Genomic DNA, 21,099 nt, shown 5'->3' with positions numbered 1-21,099 from the left:
GGTAATAAAATCGAGGGAAAGAAGGAGGAAGGGAAAGGACATTTGGAGTTATGGCATCTGCCATCCCAAGTAACCATTACAGGTGACAGAGCCCTGCTGTTGCGGGGAAATGGCTAACATCTGCCTGCCAATAGGGAATAGTGAATGAACTCATTTTGCTTTGCTTGGACATGCAGCTTTTCCTTTTGCTATTAAACTGTCTTTATCTCAACCCACAAGTTTTCTGACTTTTATTCTTCTGATTGTCCTCCTCAACCCACTGGGCAGGAGTGAGCAAGTGGCTATTTGGGGCTGACATGCCTACTAGGGTTAACTCACAACAGTCATAAATGAAGAAAGATAAACTGGCAATTGTGGAAAGAACATTGACTAATTAAACAAGAAAACTCCAAAACTTCTCCCCCTACACCCCCAAAAAAAAAAAAAAATAAAAAAAATAAAAAAAAAAATCAAACCCAGTCAGTCCTCCTCCATGCCACTTAGTTAACATCAAAAGAAAATAAGAAATGCAGTGAGATATTACCTATGTGTTCTGTAAGCTGCCCACATTAAAGGTGTCATTCCATTTTGATCCATCATATCTACATCCTAAAATAAGAAGAAAATATTTTGTATTTTGATGAGATAAGTAAGCATGCTCAAGATACAGAAGCTACAAGGTTTGCAGTGAGAAGCAGTATTTTAAGACTAACCAACTGGAGAAAAACTGGCAAGCTTTTAGTATGTAATAAAATGAGGCATTTAAAAAATTAAACCAGACATTAACACCACCATTGCAAAAACATAACCATTCCAATCTATTTTGGAAACAAAGGTACAGTCATGCTGTATAAGACCAGCCATTCCTGTCTTACTATTAATCTTCAACATAAAAGATATATAGATGGTGTACTATTGCGCTCAAATGCAGGAGGAAACTAGAAACATGCATGAATATTTAATAAAACACTTGATAAATTAACATAAATACCATGGGCTGAATCCTATATCCTACTGTATGGTAGCTGCATCTATTTTTCCACTTGCAAAGCAATTTCCCATAGTTCACTCAGTTCCAAAGATATTTACAGATCTGGGTATCAAGTTAACGGATGCTAGAAAATTTTTAAGTTTAAACAAAAGCCATTAACAAAAATAACAGACACAGAAATAAAACTGACTTAGAAGCAAGTGGTGACTAGACTGACGGCTAAAATATTAAAAAGAAAATATTACATTTAACAGAACATAGCCACAGAATGACAAAACAGCACCATCCAGGCAATTCTTTTTAATTCATCATAAAGGATCTAATACCTAAGGCATTTTTTCCTGTTATAGATCTCTGCCTCACTAACATGGAAACTGGTAATCCCTAAATACATTGAGACAGATTAGACTCTCAAGCACATTTGGGCAAGTTCCAAAGACCATCACTAACAAAATTACTCTAATCTACCTTAATGCAAGATCTGAACAGTTCTACTTAGAGGCACTAGAACTATGCCAGTAATTTCTAGGCTGCTCTCCTCAGTCGCCACTAGGAAAATTAGGCTCAAAGTGTTTCAATAAAGTCTTTTGCTACAGAAACCCAGAAAGTGGATGATGTCACTTTCTATAACCCCAGAACCTTCTTCACTGCTCCAGTAGTCTGCCAAATACCCAGCACCCTGGGATCCCCACTCAAGGTGCTGCTAGCCTGACCCAGGCAGCTGTTTTCCAGGAAATCCAATTCAGTTCTTCCACAGGATTGTTTTTAAAGCTTCCCTGGCCTGCAGATCACTTTACATTTCTGGGTTTTTACTCTGCTGCTTAATTAAAAAAGAAATCAGCAATTTAAAAAGCAGTTGATGGAGAGGAAAGAGAGCCACTGCTTTATTGTACTATTTGTTCAGATGAGAGTTACATGCATTAAGATCAGGATCCAAGTCTGCTTGCCCACAGCACACATATAGATCAGATCCTTTTGAGCCTACTAGGACGGCACACCCAGCATGCCCTTTAACCTCCTGTTGTTGAGATTGTGAAGGAAATTAGAACTGCAGCCTAAACTCAAGTTCATTCATCCTTGAGAAGCACAACTTTGATTCACAGGTCACACTGTGTGAACAACTTATTTTGGAGACTGTGGAAATTACTGTAACAAGAACAATGACTCTTTCATCTTGAGATTCCATACACAAAAGCTGTTCTTCATAACAGCTGGGACCTGACTGCCCCAACCTAAGCAGAACCATTTCTTTCAGTGGTTCTACCTGACCAATCAAAACTACACTTTGCAGACTAGGTGACACTCTGCTAAAAACAAATCCAAGAGCTCCAGACTTTGCCCTGCACATAATTTATCCAGGCAGGATACAACTATTACTCATATTAGGCTACATGATGGGCTGAGGCAGATCCCTTTTCAAAGGAACTTCAATAAGAGGCAAAGCAACTAAGATTGGCTTGCATACTGCTGTATAGGTAGAACAAAGATGACGCAGCTGTGGATAGCAGACTCCTGCTTTAACAAACCTCTCATCAAAAATTCTTCGTTATTTTGACAGCTCATTACTGCAACCACACAACAAGTGGGACATTTCAGAAAGGAAGCCCTTCTGCTACTTTTTGCCAAAGGGCTGAGGCAAAAAAGTAAACTTTCAGCAGCAGGTACATTAGGAGACTGTTCTTCTGTTTCGGTGTGACAAGCATTTTTGCATTAGTTACTTGTTTAACTCTCAGTGACAGGTCAATCTGATAATGTTCACGGAAGGGTGTATCTATGCTGTTAGGACACAGTACAAGCATTGCAAGAACCAAAGATTTCAATAATAAGTGATGCAATGATAAAAATTTGCACGTCTTGCTGCCCTGTCTATGTATTTCAAGCATGAACTCTGTGGACCACAACCAGAAGATTTTTTTCATTTGTTTCTGAAATAGAGCAATCTAGTACAAGATTCCACAAAAAGCTTTTTGAGAGGCAAAAATATAGGGGAGAAAGAGCTTCCTGCATGGAAAGGAGCTGTAGCAGCTGTCCTGCTACTTAACACTACTTTCTGAAAACAATGTAGCTGACAAGGTAGGATTCTGAATAGCAGCTAGAGATCAGAGCAGCATTTCGGCTTACCAGGACTTTTAACAAGCAGTGGTCAAACCAATACTGAGATACAATACGCCCTTTTCAAAAGCACAAAAAGCATCAAGATTCCACTTAGAAATGCATTAAATTGCATAGGAATTTGATACTCTTTAGAACCATTGCTGGTTATTTCACAAAACACAGACCTTCATAGAAAGACTCATCATGTCCTTGTTCAGAATCCTGTCTCCACAGGGAAAAGATCTCTTTCACATGGACTGTTGCCCAGAGAAAGAGAAACGGGCTTCTAAAGAGATAACATATTTAAAAGCATATACTAAAGAAGATTTACAAGAAAGAGAGATGTAAGGCTGAAAACATTTCCTAACTTAGGGAAGACACATTAGTTATTCACTAGAAGAAGAGATTTTGTAGGATTCTTGTGGAATGAACAGGCAGGCAGCTAGCTCATCAAGCAAGGTAACACACAGAACTGAACTACTTTGTTCTTTCAAACAACAAAAACTCTGTTCTGAATACTACAGTCCATCAAAAGCAGAGTTAGTCTGGGTAATCAGGAGGAAGAAACATGACTAGACTTATAATTCTGTAAATGATGTGCTATAGGTTGGGTCTAGGACATAAATACTTGATTCAATGTATAACACTTGTCTAAGCCTGATGGAGAGAACAATACTTAGTGCCAACAGAGCTAACAAGTGCTTAAAGCACTTCTCACAGGTAGCAGCACCAAAGTAACCATGGCTGCTGCTACCACACTGGCACCTCCCAACCTAGATATCAACTAATTCTAGGCCATAGCTCAGAAAAAAGCCCTATGTAGCTCAGGACAGTAGTTAACACATAAAACTGCAACTCTGAGAATAATAAAAAAAAATACATACTTCATGAATAAGTGATAAACTGTGAGTACAAAATAGTTAAACTATAACTTCAGCTCCGCAATATTTCTTACAACATGACTTTACCCTACTAGCAACTTTATTATCTGTGACTGAGGTTCTCTCACATATACCATGGAATGCGAACACTACTCAACCACCGACATACCACATCCATATATTAACTTATTCTGGGGTGCCATGTTGGTGTCTGCTATGCCCTGATACACCTTTGGCATTTTAAGTAGCGTAGGTAGCGTAAGCAAGTAGTACAAGCATCAATTTGGAACATTTTAAAATGCCTTCAAGCTCTTTTCAGTTTTTCTTTCTGGCATTTTTTCTAAAATAATCATCTTACCTAAAACTTGAGCTGTGCTGCAGATTCTGTTACTTGCTATGTGATTATATTTATGTCATGTACTTGCCCCAGGCTTGATTTTGACCCAGGAAATCTACTGACACAAACAACACGTGCAAATTTTGATACAGCCAGGTATTAGTCTCTCAAAATTCAGCAAGAGACATGACTAAATAAAAAGCAACAGCTATCAGCCACTGTTGCCTCTTGGCCGAGTAGTACTTGCTGGCACTGAAAGTGGGTTCACTTCCAACCAAGGCCAGACGGCATCTAACCAAGAGTTCTTCCCCTACCCTACACTGCAGAAGGTCAAGGACGGGACTCGAGCCTCAGATTGGAAATTTTACTGTTGGCTGCTGCAACCCAGGAAGCCACTGAAGCAGAAACACTGAAGTGGGTTCCAGCGTTGTCTCTAAAGGGGACAGAAGCAAGTAGGAGCAATTTCTTAATCTACCTGTCAGTTCTCTACATAGTTATGAAAGCTGGCTCTCCTCTGAACATGCAGGTCCACAAAGGCAACAGGATCAGAACTAACGAAGCACAACAGCCTACACTGACATTTATTTTGACGTTTTAGTTGTCATTTACCACACAGGTACTACAATTAAGGTTCAGAACTAGGGCAAACCTACTCTTTGGCTAGAAGAGAAACTGGTCTCTGTAAAGATAAAAGGCAAAAATAATTCGCAAGTAGTACATAGTGTAAGCCCACATAAGCAAAAGCAGTTCAAGTTTCCAAACCCAAGTCACAGCATCACAAAGGAGGTAAAAATACATAAAAATTAATAAAAAGTAGAATCATGTATTTCCCACAGCTTCTACAGAAACCATGTTGTTTCTGTAGTTCTATGTAGTGTAGCTGAAGAACTATGAGTTTAGGGATTGTTATTACATTGCTATTGACATTACTACATTTTAAACATACCATATTTTAAAAATGCAAATCAGTACATAATTTTAAAGTTGAACTTCTTGAAGTGCTTCCAAAAACTACTGTTAAAATTAATTCGAGCTTACAGCACGGAAAGGATACCAAAACCATATTTGATAACATAATATTTGGGGATTTTTAGTAAGTGTGTTTATGTAAGTACACATGTGAAGACACACAGCTTCTTTTGGACTGAAGTATTATATGCTCAGATAAGTAGGACAAGTCTGTATATAAACATAAGGACAAACAAACATTTACAGGTAGATTTCACAACGACAGTAGAACATTTTAAAGGCCATTTATACTTCATTAATGCTATGCTTTAAATAAATTCACACTTGTTATGCAAGTTACTATGTTATACATCTGCAAGATTTTTCTGGTAACATAAACCCACATACACTTATAAGTAATATGTGTGCAAAATACAAAACTTGTTCTGATGGAAAAAGCATTTCTCTTCAATCATTATCACTTACAAATAGCAATCATATATGGTCAGACTCTTCTTGTGCCATGCTTACTCTCTATCATACACTCAGAGTCCCAAACACAACCTGAATACTGCATGGAGCAACAGTTTATTTTTTTTACATGTATAGGAACAAACCATGTTCTGCAGCAAATTTTGTGTTTTACACAGACGAAACCCACTGATTTCATAGCCATATTCTATCTGACTCACTGGAACATATCTCACTTGCTATTTGAAAGGGCTTTGATTTTTCTATATGGTTTACAAACTAAATAAAATTTGTGCTTCAGGCACATATCTGAGGGTGACTAAATTTACAAATTATAATGAAGAATGAGTAACAAAAAGGTGAACATTTCTGAGCACACATGGAAGGACAGGAGGCAACGAGAACAGTAATGAATACGCATGCTATATACACACTTTACAGATCCAGCAGTAATATAAGAGACTAGCAAGAAGGGTTTTGGTTGTTTTGTTTGTTTAGTTACTTGGTTTTCTTTGAGTTTTTTATTTACACACACATGCACAACTAGTAACAGCAATAAATAAAAGTTGTGGACTGAGGTGTAAAAGAAGATATAGAAGGTATGACCTATGACAACTCTGTGTCATTAAATTCTTTACCTGTGTGTAACCTGATGATTCTACAACTTCTAAAACATTTGCTATCATTGTCACTGTTAACATTTAAAGATGAAATTCACTAGAAAAAGAATGGTAAAAGAATAACTGCTAGAATTTCCATACACTACCTGAACAGGTGCGAATTAAAGCCAAAGTACTCAGACCACTTTTAGAAGAAATTAAGTTAGGAGGTGGCACATCAATACTGTAGTTTACAATGAAAGATACTGAATTATCTTTATGTTCAGTCAGGCAAATATTATGCATTTCCTGAATGATAGGTATAGGTTTCAACCGTTTTCCTAAGTAGAACCTATTTAAATATGGTATTACTTAAAATTTACCTGTCCCTTTGCTATAAGGTAAGCAACGATCGAAGTATGTCCAAACTGGGCAGCCAAATGAATACAGCTACACCCTTCTCCATCAATTAGCGACGGATCTGCCCCATATTTCATCAGCTGTACAACCATGGATAAGTGACCCTGTCTAAAGATAACAAAACACAAAATACAAACAACTGAATAACAATACACAGAAAAACTACTAGAATTTGAATACAAATATATTTAGCAGATTATACTACCAGAGATAGATATTATACTACCAGAGCTTCCGCATTTCAACTCATACTTTGAAAACAATCGTCATGATCCAATTCTGCAACTGAGTAAGGAAACTCATTCATAAGAGCAAATTCTGTGCAGTCAATGCATTCATCACGTGCAATTCACCCAAGTGTGTTGTATAGCAAAAAACCAGTCAACAACAACAACAAGAAAAGTTTTAAGTTTAGAAATTTAGTTTACAAGTCTAGTCTACTGTGACTTCTTCCAATCCACATATGAAACTTGCTATTTTAAGAGATGTCAAACTGGCTATATACTCTCACTTTTTGTGGGGCATATGTTTTATCTTTCTGGTATTGAAAACAGTAGTGAAATAAAAATAGGAATTAAAAAGGGAAAACCAAAGGCCTACACTTCCTCCACACTACATTAAAAGCTTAAGCATCTTTTTGGCATAATAAGCATAGGCATATCCTTCTTGCAGACACAGCGCCTAAGTGTCGACATACAGTTTCTGACATGAGCAAAAAGGCCTTTTCAATCTGTCAGAAGCAGCTTCAGGCATTGCTTCACAGAACAGCAGATTACAGCTATGAACACCAGAAAATTTAATCGAGCTTTTGTGCTATTAACACGGAACTTAGAGAGTGATCTGTAACAAAAAGAAATATACAAGCTAAACTCTATAAGGGAGGCTAAAAAGCAAATCCTCATCTTAGTAAACAAATTACTTTGACACGTTAAATGTTTTAGAAGCTATCTTTCTAAGTTTCCTTTTGTGATCTACAGTAAAGATATTATTATGGACAGCATTCCTTTGTATCCTATTTCTAGGTGGCTGTGTGAAGGTGCAGCTACTACTCAAAGGCTGTCTTCATTTTTCCCAGCCATTAATTATTCTCTGACCATCTTCTACATCATTAAATATGACTTTAAGTGCATCTTAAAAAGTTCTACACACACAATCAAACTCTGCAAGGACAATGACACAAAAATCATCCCAAGGCCCATCTACACAAGGGTTGCTGAACTTCAGCAATAGAAAATCAGATCTCCAAAGTAAGATTAAAACAAGGTGAGTAAAGACTCAAGGTGACTATAGACTCTAATTTTACTTTACTCCTTTCCTATCATAGTAATTAACTTCCTCAACATAAGAAAGAGGTAAGACAAAAACTGAACTGTATGCTGAAAGCTCCTGTAGCCCAATCATACTACATACACAGTGTGCCAAAGTTAACAATGGCTGAATTAATTCTTGTACAGTGTATTCCCATAAAATATGGCAATTTCATAAATTGATTGGTAGATATTCCAAATTAAACACAAGAAAATTCCAGAAGACTTTTCCCCACCTTGTTGCCCAGTGAAGTGGGGTAGAATTTAAATCTCCTCCAAGCTGATCAACAATAGCACCTTTTGATATATAGTATCTGGAATAACAGAAATAGTAAACGTTATTGTTTGCCTTGGTTAAACATAGAGGATACACAGTAAGCACATTTGATATTACACAAAACAGGCAGACACAGACCAGAAGACAAGAACCATTTCTTGCCTTGATATAATTTCCTTCTCTAGAGATCATGCATATACATTCAATTTTTTGCCTTTTTGATTCAGGTTGAGAGTAGGGATACTTTCTGCTGTGTTACTGCATTTTAAACATTCTATTTCCTAGTTTGGTTCTACGGTAAAACAAAATAATTGCTATGTAAGTATGTTAGTGCAAATTATGCCACCACAGAAATATTTAATAAAATTGATTCTTCTAAAATATTTAGAGGTTGCTGCATTAAAATGAAGTACTGGTACAAGAATATGCTGCTAGAAGACTATCGTATATCCAGAATTTTGTCTAATGGCAAAATTATACACAATTCAACTTGCAGCACGTATCACCTCTGGAATGGCCCTGCCATAGTCTTTGTTCCAAGAGCTTACACTTAAGTTACACATTCAGCCAAGAACTATGGTTTTTACATACTTCTCATTTGTTATTAATCAAAGGAAAAAACATCTGAGTATTTAAGACATACTTCTAAATGATGGGCTAGAAATTATTTTTCTCTCAAGAACATTTATAATAAAAATACAAGCTACCTGTAGGAACAAAGCAAATTATCCATATTCAATCACAGAAATTTATACTCACAGTCATTTGTACTGTTTCTGTGAACTGTTTTTCTTGCTGTTCTATATGGGGCACTAAACTGGCAATACGACTTTTCCTTTGTGAAAGAAAATGCAGACCTTACAAAGAAATTAATGTTTTTAATAAACAGGCTTCCTCAGAAGGCTTCTAGTTCTTCATTCACTACTATATAAGCCAATGTCAAAAAAGCTATTACTAACAGACCTTTGAAAAATACTGTCTGGCTATAGATGCCTAAGTGGTTGCACATTTCAAGTACCTGTATTTACAGACTTTTTGCTTTCAAAATACCTGCCAGGTATATATAAATGCTGATCTCACACCCTCACAAACTGTCCTTCAAATCCTCAGCACTGTGTTTCTGGCACCTCAATTTCCTCCAAATATTTTAAGACATGGGAAGAAGGGCAGCAACAAATAGAACTATCTGAAAAACATCACTCTAAGTAACTACCTTCTTTTCTCTAGTGCTTATTGATTCAGAAATTTCAAAAACAACCCAAAAAGGTAACTTTTGGAAGAGAAACTGAAAAATGCATTAGCTATATGTGTCCACACTAAAAACATCTCAAGGAAAAGTCTTTATACAGTTGCTTTAGAGCCATCAGGCACAACGAATAACTTCAGCAGACTTACCAAGGTCGTATAAATTCTTGTTTGTATGATAAACAAGATCTGCTCTGATTGTCCACTCTGCTTGTCTCCAACAGCGGAAGAACAACATTGCAACATCTCTTTTCTGAAGTTAAACTTTTTGAAATCTCAATGAGAACAACCAAAGGTTTTTTGAAAGTCTTGATACATAGAAAAGACAAGGTGGTAGGTGAAAAGATAAGGTGTATATAAGGTAAAGGGCCAATGTAATTTTGTTATTGTGGAGCAAACTACCAGCTACCAAAGAACAAAGCTGAAAAAGATACTACGAAGCTATTCAGTCTCCCTTGGGAAGGAGTTCCCAAGGAAATCTTGTCTAGATGAAAGACAGTACAGAGAAATTCACAGTCAAAGCTTGGAGCCATCCCGTTGATGTGACAGCCACTCATGGGGAAGTGAACATTAAACAGATTGTCTTCAATCAAACACTGGTCCCCGCAGAAACACAGAATATGTTCAGATTCTACTGAGCAGCAGCACTGCTTACTGGTTAGTGTGTTTTATTTAGAAGGAAGAACTTGCAGTTTGACAACTGGGAAAAGACAAGGCAGTGATCTCCTGCCAGATGGCACACTGAAATATCATTTTATGTTTCCTTAAGGGTGTTCTTAGACTAAGCTGAGATTTATCACTGCATTTCAGATTCAGTACACAAAAATGGTGAGTTTTTTTCTGCAAAACCAGACTGAAAACTTAATCTCCTTGTCTAGGTAGATCTTGGAGAAGGAACATTGTGCTTGATGAGAATGTCCCTGGTAAAAGGAAGAACTGGGCAAGTCTACTCTTAGTGAGTCATCTAAGCTTCCATGCTAGAAGATGCCAAGTGTGCAAGTCCTATTTAGGCAATCTACTTACATTCAAAGTAAGCAGATCTGAAAAGAGGTCGCCTTAAGTAAATACTTCCACTGATATCCACATTAGGACCACTAAGTCTTTGTCAGGCATTTGAAAACTGCCCCAGCTTGCATTCAGTGCTTGTAGAATCAAAGTACACACAGTCAATGTTGCTAGAAGGAGGAAACGTAGAAGAGAAATTCATGTCCGGACAAAGTTCAAAAAGAGAACAGGGAAATGCAGGCAGCAGGTAACTGTAGAGATACAGTCAATTTTTTCATTTTTATAAAACTGAGTTGAAGACAGACCAATAGATCAGCGTCATGAAGAAAAAAGAAGTTACTCTGTGGATGTCTGACACTGATGCTATAGAACTAAGAAAAGGATCTGTAGTTTTTCCTATAAAATATCAATGGGTTTCACCGTTTTCTAGATTGAATCTCAAGTCTCAAAATAGACAGCAGGAGGAAATACTAAAAATAAGACAAGTCTAATTCTAAACCTGCATTCTCCACAGACAAGCTGCTAAGCTACTTCATCGGGAAGACCTTACATAGTCAGCATACCCAGTAAGCAAAGCACTGGAATCTGGTATCATGAGAGCAGACCACTTACACTTAGGCTCCATCTCTGTGATACCAAGCTTACTAGCCAACATATTTAATGAAATTATCCATTGCACACAACAGGGAAATAGCAGACACTTGGGTAAAAAAGTGATAGGATCAAATAAAACAAAAATAATTTCATTCTAAGGAAATAGAATAAACAATATCTCACAGAAGAGAGAGTAAGAGAGCAAGAGACCATATGATGTGCTGGGTGAAATAAGCTAAAATAAATCAAGACCCCCTAAAGACAGAGGAACTTAAGAACATAGGAACTGCATCAGGAGGAAGAAATTCTAGACATAGCTAAACACATTAGTAGTCACGTGCACTCCAGTAAACAGCATGAGGAAAATGTGATGCAGTATGTCACAGTGGTAGGGAAGCTTCAAGAAGGGACAAGAGCTTTGACATATTGTTGAACAAAAAGGAAGAATGAGGCACATTAGATTTTATTGTCAGGGCTCATAGTAAAACAACTTGAAAGAGACAAGGCTGGTACAATTAAAACTATGTTGAATTAAAACCCTCAGAACAAGTTTCCAGAACTCAAACATAGGTGGAGAGATCTTCCTAACATATAACAAAGACCTAACTGGCAATTCAGACAGATGTAAGCACAGACTTCCATCTATCTGGATGTAGCATTTTGAAGCACCTCTATGTCAAATATAATTGCTGTAACACTGAAATTGTTAGCAACATGTTTGGGGGGTTAGGGAGGAACAAAAAAGCAAAACACACCACAAACTACTCACATGCTGAAGTACTTTTCATACATTCAGCTTTAAAGAGGACCAATGTGGAATTTAAAATTGGGCCAAGTTTACTCTGTGAATGACAGAAGGTCCCCAAACACACTTTTGGGAGGAGAGTTTCTTTGTTGTTGTTTCTTTAAGAAAAAAAAAAAAAACCAAATATGTTTTTTTCTTAAAGAAAAAGCTGTAGAATACATAAAATGCTAGTGAACTAAAGCATAAGTCATAACCAAGTATCATGCAGGTAGATTCACTGCATTGCGAAGCTTAATACAGAAACCATACATACATAAATTAATACAGAAACATTACCCACAAAATAGGCCTATTTTTTCAAATGGCTCATGTTTTTAAATGATGATAGTTGTCTCAATGCTATTCACTTTTCAGACCCACAAAATGAGATGGAATATCTGTAATACAAATATGGCTTCCAAAGAAGTTCAAATAAGATGAACAATTCACTGCACGTAATTCATTATGCATTCAAGATGGATAAAAAAGTGAGCTCAAAATATAACAACTGCTTTTAGATGCTATACTTTTCTTAAAGAAAAACAAGTATCTGAAAAATTGTATGCATTTCAGTTATTTCACAGCAAGTCAGAGCCATAAAGACCTAGGATAACCCAGCAGGAAAATGGAATGAAAAGGAAGAACATGATAGGATCTATAATGTACTCTCACAAAAAAAGCCAAACCAGGTTATTTAGGTAAACCAGGGTCCTGCATCACTTTTGCAGGAGGCTCTATTTCAGTGCGCCAGAAAGCACATTGGTTACCTATCTTAATATGAAAGGAAGATACCAAATACAGAATTATGGTTTCCATTGTAAGCTTCTACCCACAATAAAGACATAAAACCTATTGTGATATCTATTGTGCATAATAAAAAAAATTTCTTTCAGAAAAGAAATCAGTTTGGACGGGACCTTTGGAGAGCACATAGCCTAACCATCCCTGTTCAAAGCACCTAGACCATGTTGTCTAGGACCATGTCCAGTTGGGTTTTTAGTATCTCCAAGGGTGGAGAGTTCACAACCTCTCTGGGCAACCTGTGCCAGTCCTCAGTCACCTGCATGGTAAAATAAGTGTATGGTAATGTTCAGACAGAATTTCATGTGTGTACATGCCCTCTGCCTCTTGTCTTGCTGCTGGGCACTACTGAGAAAATTCTGGCTCTGTCTCCTTTACTCCCTCCCTTCAGGCATTTATATACATTGATAAGACGCCAAGTATTATATCACCAGGTATCTCAGGTACTTACACATATTGATAAGATCCTTTTTGAGGATCTTACACTAAAACAATAAGCCTTCTCTTCTCTAGGCTAAGAAGCCGAAGCACTTGCAGCATTTATTCATGTCAGTTGATCCAGTCACTTCATCGTCTTCCTGACCCTAGTAAGTTTGTATCTTTCTTGCAAAGGGGAACCAACAACTACACACAGATGTCCAGCTTCAGTAGTCAAGGAGAGAGGAAGAATCACCTCCCTCAACATGCTGGCAAAGTTTTTCTTAATGAGGCCCCATTACCACTGTACCACTGACCTTTTCTGCCACAAGGCTGCATTGCAGTCAGCTTCCCCAGGAAGCTCAGGACCCCAAAGTCCTTCTCATCAGATCCAAATCTTAACCTATTTACCTGTCTTCATCCATTTAACCACGTTTTAAGAGAACTGCATCAGGACACTAAGTCCTTTAAAGACAAGAAATGTGAACCTGAGATCTTCTAGAAACTCAAGATTTGGTCTGATGAAGGTGCTGGTGGAGGACATACATGGGGAGAACATGTTTAAATGAAGATGTTTTGCATTTGGTTTTACGTGTAAGTACACACATTCATTAATAAGAATTGTTTTGAAGAAGACTAAAGATGTGCACTTTATGTCATTTTTTTGCAGTTCATGGTAGAGGGAAAAAAACCAACATGTTCTATAGACACTCATGATTTGTTAAACAGCAAGTATTAAGACTTATCCCTTCAGAATTTAAGCTCTCCAAGTTCTGAAAGATAATAATAGGTTTGAAAACATAGTCTCAAATACTACGCTCTAGATTTTATTAACTGAAAAGCAAAAGAATACCCCAAATCCCACATCTCCCATTATTAAAGATCTTATTATTAATCGCAAGGAGAGGTGCTGCAATGTTACCTTCTGTAACAGCTGTGTTTTTAAAATGCAATGAATTTATTTAAGTTAGAACTTCTTAAAATGACGAATCAAGTAGGAATTACCCCTTGCCTCATGTTAATCTTGCTTATTCAACATTCAACTACCACCTAGTATCAAACTTCTCCTTCTTAAAAAAAAGAAATTTGGTATTTCAACCAAATAAAGAATAAAGAACCAATAAAGAAATTGCATGTGCAGCTTACTATCTGTTCCACAGGTTTACCTCATCTGATAAGAGTTTGAGCTTCACTTCTGGACATATAACAGGTTTTATTTCTATTACCTGTGTCATCAAAATATTGCTGCCAAAACGCAAAGTGGGTCAGCAACTTCTTCCCCCTCCCCCTGACTTCAAGACCAAAAATCGATATTTCAAGAGACTCAAGATTATTTAACACCTTAAAAGAATTCAATATTTGTTAAGAGCATTATTAGTTTATGTTTAATTTAAAAGCATAATACATACTTCACCAGATCTATCCTGTTGTTGATTGCAGCCCAGTGGAGGAGCGTTACGTTTTCTTTGTCTGGTTGTCGTACATCATAACCTGCTTCCACCAATTCTCTACATCGTTCGTATATTCCATACCTTGAAGAAAAAAACCAAGATTTTTCAAAGCTGTTACCTTACATAAAAAAGCATTTGGCAAACATCATACTTACGGTCACAATACAAAAGCTTCCATAGAGGAGAAATGAAGAAGAAACTTTACCTTCTGTTTCTGTAAGATTAGAGATCTCTTGCAACAAGAGGCTTCCACTGGCAGAAGTTATATTAATCAATTTGAGATTTTACAGAAAACTTGTCTGCACAGCAATCTATACAGCAGAGCAAGGCAAAATATCAGTCAGTAGTGCACCAAGAATAAATACAACTCTTCTCTTCCCAGGGCCTCCACTACATTTGTTTCTCTCACCTCTGTTCTCCTTCCTTTCGATCTCCTGAAGACCAAAAAAGCTTAGCTGACTGATTGGATAGCATCTTACTAAAATTCAGCAGATGACAAGATCATTAGGTTAATTACAAACACTAACCAAGCTCAAATGCTTCCCATTTTTCCTCTCAGATAACAAATAGCAATCTTCCTGATACAAATTAGTATCATTTTCTTTTATACACCACTTCAAAATTCTACAATTTAATATTAAATTCTTTCATTAAAGATGACTATTAAATGTGAGCTACCTTCAATGGAAAAAAACCCCATTTGCATACATTTTGCAAGCTGAAACAAATCAGGAAGCATAAACATCATGTAAGTATCTCATTCAGGACTAACTCCAGCATTAAATAAAGTTTGACTTGATGCTTACACTGTTTTACTGTCTATTTTTAGTGGCAATAAAAGCAGTTCAGGAAAGCAAGTAATGATTACATTTCAACAACTCCACAACCCATAGGGATTTCTCAAGTCTCAAGGAGGAGACTGATGTGTGTGCACATCCTGAAATCAGGATCACTGCCTTGTGACATCTGACTTCTGCTAGAGCAGAATTTTAACAGCCTCTTAAAGTTTGAATTTAAGTAAGTTTTCCTTATGCTGCTTCTGTGTTCTACTTTCTGCAGAAGAGACAGCCTTAGGCAACTTAAGGCTCTTCTGCTCTACTTGATCAGCTCTCATAACTGATGGATAGACCTTTATTCCAGGGCAGTTACTTTTTCTGACATGTATTTGAATGGATCCTCAATCTGGACAGCGCTCCAATGGTGACTCAAGTCAACAAACCTCAGGAATGCTTCCCAAGCCTACCAGAGGTTTGAAGCAAATAAACCAGTGCACACTACTAAAAAAAAAAAAAAAAAAAAAAAAAATATTACTAGACATAACAATCTACTTAGATCATGTTGCTTTCAATTTATTAGGAAAGTTGCACTAGAAATCATGAAAAATGCTAGAAATTGCTGTCATACCTATAATCTTTCCAAACACCACAAAAGATCAGAACGAAGACTGTTGCGTGCAGTACATTCCAATTGGCAACAAGCCTGTAAATTTTGGTCCCTCAGACTGAGTAAAAAAGCAGCAGCCATGAATAATTTTCACAACAAAGCTTAGGGTTTAATCACTTATTCGCAAAGGGGAAGACAAGAGGTTTGGTTTACGAAGTCTTAGAAATATGCAACCAGCCAGACAAGATACACATAGTGAGACACACATAACTGCCAGGAAAACTGGTAAGGCTGTAAGCCTGGCAAATCTTGAGATGCACTATCTCTCAAATCCCAGTCTAGATCAGCAGTGTGGTCTGGTGAATGCTTGTTCAAATGTTCAAATGGCTTAACATATACCATTCCTGACTTACCCCCACTTCGCAGCTGAAAGGGCCAAGAGATATGAAAATGAAAAAAAACTTTAAAGTGAGCATGAGGTATATAGCAATTTTTTATTTAAGTCACCATCAGTCTGACTGTTCCTAGCAATTTATTTCAGTATCTTGGATTCAATCATAATGGATTACAAAAGATGTAACACAGAAGGTATCATTTAATAAATTTCAATTTACTAAATTGTCACAAAAGGACTTAAGGACCTGGACAAACAAAATTTGCCTAGCAAAATAGGTTAAGAATTTACAACAATTTGCTCCTCTTCCTGGCAACAGCAGGCTCTTTACAATAAAATAAAACACTGAATCCAATGCAGTCATGGCTTCTTGAGCTCTGCCCTATAAATCTTCTCTTACATACTACCTATAGTCTTCTTCCACTGATTTGCTGCAGCTGACTTCACCTTGCTTTCTCCAAAGATTCATGATGCACTGCTAGGCTACAGAATGAGAAAGTCATCTCTTTCAGACACTCAGCATAATTGTGCTTATGTTATAAAAAGCTCTTATGCCCTTCAAGAGCAAGGAATGGAGGAAAGGAGTCAATCCTCACAAGACACTTATGTACTAATCTAACAAATTTTCAGCATCTAGCTGTATTCTAGAGGGTGACTGTCATGCTGTAAACATCAATATGAAGTATAATTAAAGCATCCTACTGAGCTTCCTTTGTTCTGAAAGAAATGGAATTAGTTTTTCCAGGGCAAAAATACCACTGTGCAAGCTTGTTTCACTATTACAGTCTCTAAGCCATTTTGGTAACTAACCTGTAACATTTTATCTGTCATTGCAGGTTAAAGATATTCTGAATTTAATACTTTCAAAAATAGTACCCTAGAAGGCTTTTACGTTTTACATATGTAATCCATTCTTTTAATCTTTCTTCTGCAAGCACATTGACTCTTGGAAATAGACACTGCCAGCTTTGTCACATGATTAACATAAAATTTGGCCACAGTACTAGGAAGGAATCTCTCTTCAGTGAGCACATCACCATGCCAACAGCAGGTAAGCCAAGAGCAAACTCTCTCACCTTATTGTCATTGTAACTCCAATCAAAGCTGTTTTATCTGGAAATGCAATTAGTAGAAAAATGATCCGGTTTTATCTTTTGAAGTCTCATTCCCATGAATGATGGTGGTTAAATACTAACAAAGCTTTTCACACCTTCTCATGGGTTTTGTGTTAAACAGCAAGATAGTTTTGTTTTCAACAGCAAAGGGACAACTCAAGAGCTGCTTAATGAACCGTTAACAGTGATGCTGAGAGACAAGAGAAATTCGGCTCTTGCATGTGTTCCAGAGCCACAAATTGTCTAAATGGTTGTGGCTATATTAAGCCTTTCATGTGAAGTTCAGACACATTTCACTTTCAGCAATATAATCGAACTCCATGGGCACAAATGACCAGGCATATAGAACGTGTACCTGTGTCAGTATCTGCCCATCTTCTCCTGTAAATAGCTGAAAAAAGCCAGGAGTAATTGTCACTTTGGCCAACCCTCACAGATTTAAATTATTCCATATGTATCCTATTTTCTTACCAGTTACCCCATGAATCACGACAAATCATGAGGAAAAAAGTGTGTTCTCTGATGTATCCGAGAACTTTTTTCCTGAGCAAGACTCAGCATATTTCATCTTTTGTGCTGCACTATTTCACAATGCACACAATTTCGTTTTCAATGATCTCAATGAATAAAACTAACAGAAAAGTTAATCTTGTGATAATGAAATCTTAACACTTAAGCACAAGGAATCAATCTTCCAGGAGTCACAAAAGCACTCATTAATATCATTAATGTTTAATACCTATGTTCATAGTGGTTATTTGACAGACTTTCAGCATAGTGGGAATTTGCCCAGTTTCACTACAAGAAGAAGGTGCCTCAACAGAACTGAAAATCACAATGCAAGGATTAATCGGGCTTTGAGCAACCTGGTCTAGTGGAAAGTGTCCCTGCCTGCGGCAGAGGTATTGGAACTAGGTGAGCTTTACGGTCCCTTCCAACCCAAACCATTCTATGATTGTATGATTTTGTTCTCCTAGTCATAATCCCATATACTTCTCTACTTGTGAACATTAGCTACTTTTCCCTAGTTTCATGGCTTAAAAGATTTAAAACAACAAAGGCAGAAACTTCAAGTTATTATGTTAACACAGTACTCTCGCCAAGACATCACATTCGAAGTTATGATTCCAGCCTTGGATGACACAAGGTGCCAGAAGAGATAAACATACAAAACATCTCGCCATTAAATTTCACTTTTAAATCACTTAGGACTTTTTTTACAAGACTCCATCACCCTGCAGCCTCAGTGAGAGCACTGAATTCTATCTCAGAGAAATTAAACCAGTACACAGCCCTCCCTCTGATTTTGTAGAGGCAGAAGAAATTCAAACATCTTCTGTGCAATTAGAAGTGAAGTACTTATTAAGTATTAGTGTGCAATGTTCCTTCGTTGCAATCACAAAGGCAAGAACAGATGATTTTTTTACCACTCCTTTGAAAACAGGTTTTCAAATACATGAGCAGTCCAATTCTGCTTTCAGAAGCACAATAGTAATGTCGTGTGAACTAAATAATATTGCTAGAACCAACTTACACGATGCTGAGAGATTGCACATGTACTCAAACATCAGCAAGACAAAGGGCTAAGACACTACTACTTTTAACACTACCTACGTGCCTCTGGACATGTTTGTAACAAAGCCAGTGAAAAGTATCCTTTATAACAGTAGATACTAAAAGCCAGCACAAGTTTCTGCAAAATAAACACAGCAAGAGCCTATTTTTGGTATAAATCATGCCTAGGGCCCCACGCCTGTGGGAGAACTTATCAGGAACATGATGGGGAAAAAAATACAAATAGTGATAAACTCTTTGCAATGAGAACATCAGCTCAATCTCTTTTCCATACAAAGTCTTAATTTGATGGTAAGAGGTTATTAGATTTGTAGCTCATAGTGTATGAGTATGTTAATTTAATAAGTATCCTATCTACAGGCTAAGAAGATAAAGCACACAAACAGTTCAACAAGATATGAAAGAAAAAATACGTTTACATTTGGAAAAATGCACGCAGTTTGCAAGCTTTTATTTTCCCTTGCTGAAAAACACAAGAGCAAATGCATTATTTTACTAACATTGTTTTATTTCTCTGTAATCATATGTCCATAAACTCAACATCTCAAAACACAATTCTACAGTCAAACAGCACATATGGAGTACAGATGAGTTTTAAATCTTTTTATCCCATTCTTCATCATAATCTTTAATGTTTAAGGACCTACATTCCCCCTTTTTTGCAGAACTTTTTGTGGCACCTTACTTACATTAGCACTGAAGTAAGTCACCAGATATTTTAATCTAAATGAATATTGATTTTTGAGGACAAGTGGCAGAGGATAAGATCACCTATTCTTCATGTATATAAAAGAGATTATATTTCTACAAAAGTAACTACATTTTATTAGGAACTGTGTATCTTTTTTATAACAGAATTAATATATTAGCAGCATTATTTTATTTTTTATTTCAAGCATTATGATACTTGAGGAGTTTATTTTCTGCCTCAAATTTCAGAGATTTTTCTCTTTAAGACAGATGCTTTACATAACATAGCCTTCTAATCCCAGTAAATACTTAAAGGTGAGTTCTCCCTCTAGACAGGAAACTGCTGTCTGGATACCACAACTTGATCATATACACATGCTGTCCCCCTTCCCTGTGATATTAACCATCAGGGCTACGATACGGAACTATAGCCCTCTTCAGTGACATGTCATCCTCTCTGCAAATCACATCTTTCCATGACTGGAAAGGAACATAATGGATTACTCACAGCTCTGTTGATTCTTGTTTGAGGAGACTAGAAAAGAATTACAACTCAGCTGAAAGCATAATCAGTCTAAATTTGAGGGCTAGCAGGGACAAATGTGTTTTACGATTCCAAACATGCAATGAGCTTACAAGGACTGAAGCAAGTAATGTGCAAAACCACTTCTGCTGTCATATTTCCCTGCTTTTAAGAAGCAGATAGTTTGATGCTATGAAAATATTTTCATCTCTAAACCTTTTCTAACATGATGATTGTAGATCGTAGTATTGCTAATAAAGAATTTAGAGCAACAACTGCAGAGCCAGTCAACATCTATTTCATGAATTTAAACTCCTCACAACTCAAAAAGTGAAGGAAAGTACATACTTCCTAAACCTAAATGGGACCTATGTCACATGCAGAGCTGCAAAACTGCTTTCAATTGAAGAAGATGACTTTTAGGAAAAAGGAAAAAACTTCTAAGAGAAAAAAAAAAACAAATAGCTCAGCAAGATAAATAATAATATAAGCATACATACTAATGGTACAAGAAAATAAAAACCCTACAAAACTATTGCTTCAGCTCACTGAAGAAAAGTGACAGTCGTGGTGGTCTCTGAATGGTAAACAGCAGCAACCTAAAAAGTAGCTTTGTGACAATTCTTCAGAAAGTTTTGTGAGTTATTATGTACTACAGGACTGTGTAGAAGGCAAATTTGTATAATTCATCTGCACTAATAATGCAATTATTAAATTTGCCCACCATTGACTCCTACAATCCTTTCTCGGCAATGAACTCAGTTCCATACGAGCAGTGAAACTGCAGGATCAGAGACAATGAAGGAAATTACAGACAC

General features: G+C 36.8%; 1 protein-coding gene across 1 annotated transcript in view; it reads right to left on the bottom strand.

Moving 5' to 3' along the window:
* The window catches only part of ZDHHC17 (zinc finger, DHHC-type containing 17), a 56,164-nt gene that overhangs the window by 34,576 nt on the left and 489 nt on the right, over window positions 1-21,099 (bottom strand). Inside the window, exons 2-5 of the mRNA XM_010018507.1 lie at window positions 14,560-14,682; window positions 8,264-8,341; window positions 6,684-6,828; window positions 524-588 (exon numbers count right to left, since the gene is read on the bottom strand). Coding sequence (XP_010016809.1) covers window positions 524-588; window positions 6,684-6,812 — 194 coding nt within the window. The 5' untranslated portion in view covers window positions 6,813-6,828; window positions 8,264-8,341; window positions 14,560-14,682. The remainder of the gene's footprint in view (window positions 1-523; window positions 589-6,683; window positions 6,829-8,263; window positions 8,342-14,559; window positions 14,683-21,099) is intronic.

This window comes from Nestor notabilis, unplaced genomic scaffold (genome assembly GCF_000696875.1).
Source record: "Nestor notabilis isolate BGI_N333 unplaced genomic scaffold, ASM69687v1 scaffold2767, whole genome shotgun sequence".
Taxonomy (NCBI): domain Eukaryota; kingdom Metazoa; phylum Chordata; class Aves; order Psittaciformes; family Psittacidae; genus Nestor; species Nestor notabilis.
The sequence above is the reverse complement of the archived record's forward strand: the minus strand, read 5'-3'. Positions and strand labels throughout refer to the sequence as shown.